Source organism: Sinocyclocheilus grahami, unplaced genomic scaffold (genome assembly GCF_001515645.1).
Source record: "Sinocyclocheilus grahami isolate Dianchi unplaced genomic scaffold, SAMN03320097.WGS_v1.1 scaffold377.1, whole genome shotgun sequence".
Lineage (NCBI taxonomy): Eukaryota > Metazoa > Chordata > Actinopteri > Cypriniformes > Cyprinidae > Sinocyclocheilus > Sinocyclocheilus grahami.
In genome coordinates this window covers 2032603-2037425 of record NW_015505556.1, presented here as the reverse complement: position 1 = coordinate 2037425, position 4823 = coordinate 2032603, and the positions used below count along the sequence as shown (strand labels likewise).

The following is a 4823-nucleotide window of genomic DNA, read 5'->3' as shown; positions in this document are numbered from 1 at the left end:
GTGTGTATATATATATATATATATATATATATATATATATATATATATAGACCCTTTTTCTGTTAGTAAACATTGTGAGGTTTTTCTGTGGGCGGAGCTTAGGTGGAGGCAGAAAGAGTCCCTGACAGCTTCACTAATGCTAGCTATGAAGCTAGCTTTCTCTACGGAGAAAATCCGGTTTTACCTGCATATGTAAGGTCACTCATTGTCCGGGACCGCGATTGTTATTTGAAGTCGTGGGAAGTCGTGGCCTAATGGTTAGAGAGTCGGACTCGTAACCCAAAGGTTGTGGGTTCGAGTCTCGTACCGGCAGGGATTGTAGGTGGGGGGAGTGAATGTACAGCGCTCTCTTCCACCTTCAATACCACGACTGAGGTGCCCTTGAGCAAGGTACCGAACCCCCAACTGCTCCCCGGGCGCCACAGCAAAAACAAATAGCTGCCCACTGCTCCGGGTGTGTGTTCACGGTGTGTGTGTGTGTGTGTGTGTGCACTTTGGATGGATAAATGCAGAGCACTAATTCTGAGTATGGGTCACCATACTTGGCCACATGTCTCGTCACTTCACTTTTGAAAAGGTTAACTTTAACGGACGAAACCAGATTGGCTGACGCTACTCAAAGGTCATGTATAAACATGCACAGTAAAGAGAAACTCACCGTGTCTATCTTGTCATGAAGATGTGTATATATTTCAATTTCAGCAGGCAACTATTTTTACAGCTACAAGAGAGTGAACTGGGCCAAAATACAAAAAAAATTTCAGTGTGATGGATATATTATTTGAAGATGTATGTATCAATTGCCAAATAGTTAAAGTATATACCTCCTGTAAATGATGCAAGTTTACAGTGACATTACAGTACCTTTACATACCTTTAAATTAAGATGTGAAAGTTTTCTAGAAACAATAATGCTAATTTTGAACTTTATGTATTTGATTATCCTTTCTTTCTGACGATTCAAACGTGAGTTTTGAGCAGTGTGTGTGTGTGTGTGTGTGTGTGTGTGCACTTTGGATGGATAAATGCAGAGCACTAATTCTGAGTATGGGTCACCATACTTGGCCACATGTCTCGTCACTTCACTTTTGAAAAGGTTAACTTTAACGGACGAAACCAGATTGGCTGACGCTACTCAAAGGTCATGTATAAACATGCACAGTAAAGAGAAACTCACCGTGTCTATCTTGTCATGAAGATATATATATTTCAATTTCAGCAGGCAACTATTTTTACAGCTACAAGAGAGTGAACTGGGCCAAAATACAAAAAAAAAATTCAGTGTGATGGATATATTATTTGAAGATGTATGCATCACGTAATGGCCAAATAGTTAAAGTATATATACCTCCTGTAAATGATGCAAGTTTACAGTGACATTACAGTACCTTTACATACCTTTAAATTAAGATGTGAAAGTTTTCTAGAAACAATAATGCTAATTTTGAACTTTATGTATTTGATTATCCTTTCTTTCTGACGATTCAAACGTGAGTTTTGAGCAGTGTAGAGTAGCGCTTGTTGTTTGTCATTTCTCCGATCACAAATGCAGACATGGTTTTATGTTTATGACGCTACTCAAAGGTCATGTATAAACATGCACAGTAAAGAGAAACTCACCGTGTCTATCTTGTCATGAAGATATATATATTTCAATTTCAGCAGGCAACTATTTTTACAGCTACAAGAGAGTGAACTGGGCCAAAATACAAAAAAAAAATTCAGTGTGATGGATATATTATTTGAAGATGTATGCATCACGTAATGGCCAAATAGTTAAAGTATATATACCTCCTGTAAATGATGCAAGTTTACAGTGACATTACAGTACCTTTACATACCTTTAAATTAAGATGTGAAAGTTTTCTAGAAACACAAATTCCATGAATTGCTAATTTTGAACTTTCTGTATTTGATTATCCTTTCATTCTGACGATTCAAACGCGAGTAAGGATTGTTGTTTGTCATTTCTCCGATCACAAATGCAGACATGGTTTTATGTTTACGCGGCGCGATGCAACGCAACGTGTAAAAAGACAGTATAAGTCATTATAATCTGTAATTATGTCCCCACTGGATGCAACAAATGCCTCGTTTATAATGGGTTTTAATGGTTTTGTCTCGTTGCTCCGGCCGGACAGGGCATCATCACAGTATGGTGAGGGGCGTAACATTTCCGTCACACGCTTGGGTCTATATAGATAATATGTTTAATATTAAATATAAATAAACAGACATCTAGAAATATGTAGCAGTGTATGTGAGTGCTGTTAGTGTGTGTCGTACCCTCCAGCGGCGTCTCTGCGGTGTACGGTGCGTCTCCTGCGCTCAAGCTGCTCGTGGAGTTTCCCAGCAGGTCCGGCAGCGATGAAGAGACGGACGGAGCCGGCGGGTTCCTGCGCCACTTCCACACCGGCGTGAAATCTGGATAGCTGGCCAATCAGAGCACACCTCGCTTTTCAGACCGATGAGCTTTGTAAAAATCGACGCGTTTCAGAAAGGCGGGGCATAGAGGAGAAACAATAATGTACAGTATGTGGAAAATAATGTGTTTTTTTAACCTTAAACCGCATAAACATTTCATTACACCAAATACACCAAATAAAGTTTTTTCCAGCAGCATCATACGAGCCCTTTAAAATTTCTAATTGGAGCCTCTACTCTGTCGATTCTGGCAGCCAACATCACAACAAGATGATATCTTAAGCTCCTTGTGTAGCTGAATCTGTGCAGGTTTGAATGGGCCGCCTCCAGTTTTCCTTTTGTTTTGCCTCCAGCTAGCCCTAAAAGGGTCTATATATATAATATATATAATATGTTTAATATTAAATATAAATATACACACATCTAGAAATATGTAGCAGTGTATGTGAGTGCTGTTAGCGTGTGTCGTACCCTCCAGCGGCGTCTCTGCGGTGTACGGTGCGTCTCCTGCGCTTAAGCTGCTCGTGGAGTTTCCCAGCAGGTCCGGCAGCGATGAAGAGACGGACGGAGCCGGCGGTTTCCTGCGCCACTTCAACACCGGCGTGAAATCAGTGGACACCGGAAACTCATCCTGCACACAATTCATCTCACATGAGACCCTGGACCACAAAACCAACAATAAGGGTCTATTTTTCGAAATTGAGATTTATGCATCATCTGGAAGCTAAATAAATCATCTTTCCACTGATGTGTGGTTTGTTATGATCGGACAATATTTGGTTGAGATACAACTATTGAATCAACTATTGAAAACTATTTGAAAATCTGGAATCGGAGGGTGCAAAAAAATCTAAATATTGAGAAAATCAGCTTTAAAGTTGTCCAAATGAAGTTCTTAGCAATGCATATTACTAATCAAAAATTAAGTTTTGATATATTTACGGTAGGAAATTTACAAAATATCTTCAAGGAACATGATCTTTACTTAATATTCTAATGATTTTTGGCATAAAAGAAAAATCTATAATTTTGACTCATACAATGTATTGTTGGCTATTGCTACAAATATACCCCAGCGACTTAACACTGCTTTTGTGCTGCAGGGACACATATGAGACCATAGTTTATCAGACACACCTATAAACAACAAAGCACAGCTGCGGTTTGTGCATGCAATGCTGTGTTTGTCGTACCATCGACAGAGAGCCAGGCTCCTCCAGGAACTGCTTCAGACTCAGACTCTTCTTCCCGTTCACCTGAAGGTGTGTGCAGATCCTCCTCAGCACGTCGTACACACTGTCCCGCGACAGCAGAGACACAAACACATACTGCCAACAAGAAACACACACTAATAAGTCACGACATTAAAATGAAATGTGGAGACATCGTTTGATGATTATTAATACATACATTACAATTATATTAGGGATGTAACGGTATGAACATTTCTTATCACGATTATAGTGAACAAAGTTATCACGGTTATCAGTATTATCACGGTATTGTTAATATGTGCTGGAGATGTTAAAAAAGTACCGACACATAAATCACTTCACCAAGTTTTATATTTAAAAATCAACAAACAACAAATAAAATGACTTCTTGTTTGCATAATCACTAAAACAGTAACATTACCAATGATGTTCGGATGACAACTTGGCTGACAACAGTTTAAGAGCATGTTGAAATATCTAATGTAAATGTTCAAATAAAGCTTTGCAAAAGTTTCATAAAAAAGGTAAACCTCACATTTCAGCCTTTAAATAAAGAAAAGATATAAGTCAAAATGATAAATGATTAATAAATGATTATATGTATTTTATCTGCTCCACGAATAATTATAGATAACTCATCTGAATTGTTTAAATGTGTAGAATCCACATAAGCTTGTTTTTCATCAACCGGTCAAAGTTTACAGCAGGGCATGCGAATTCTGTCAGTTTTTGGCCAGACAGAAACCGCACACAGACTGAATGTAAATATAGGTCTCTGTAAATCCACTCGCTGACAGCAGGTGGCGCTTATGGAAAAGCAGAATTACAGCTGTTTCCCGTAACCTCCGAGGACAAAGCAGTATTGCGATTTAGAAAACTTCTTTTAGGTATTACATGGAGCGGAGATGATAACAAAATGCCGTTGAATCGTTTCTGAAGACAGTCAGAACCTTCAGAGGTACATTCATATAATCAATTAATTCATATATTCATTTGTATAATTACCTTAGCACTCTTATAAAACCTCCCAGCTTTTCCGCCCTGTTTTCACTCAAAACAAAACTACTCTGCGTGCTGTGCGCACGTGAGACTGATACTTAAAACTGTGCTTTATGTTGGACAGTATTTATTTATCGCGAGTTGTGCAAATCGCGGTAATCTAATACGGTTTTAATGATAATTAAA

General features: G+C 38.6%; 1 protein-coding gene across 1 annotated transcript in view; it reads right to left on the bottom strand.

Annotated features, from left to right (window-relative positions):
• The window catches only part of LOC107549661 (GRAM domain-containing protein 2), a 49161-nt gene that overhangs the window by 3200 nt on the left and 41138 nt on the right, over nucleotides 1-4823 (bottom strand). The window contains exons 7-8 of the mRNA XM_016230835.1: nucleotides 3618-3752; nucleotides 2896-3055 (exon numbers count right to left, since the gene is read on the bottom strand). Coding sequence (XP_016086321.1) covers nucleotides 2896-3055; nucleotides 3618-3752 — 295 coding nt within the window. The remainder of the gene's footprint in view (nucleotides 1-2895; nucleotides 3056-3617; nucleotides 3753-4823) is intronic.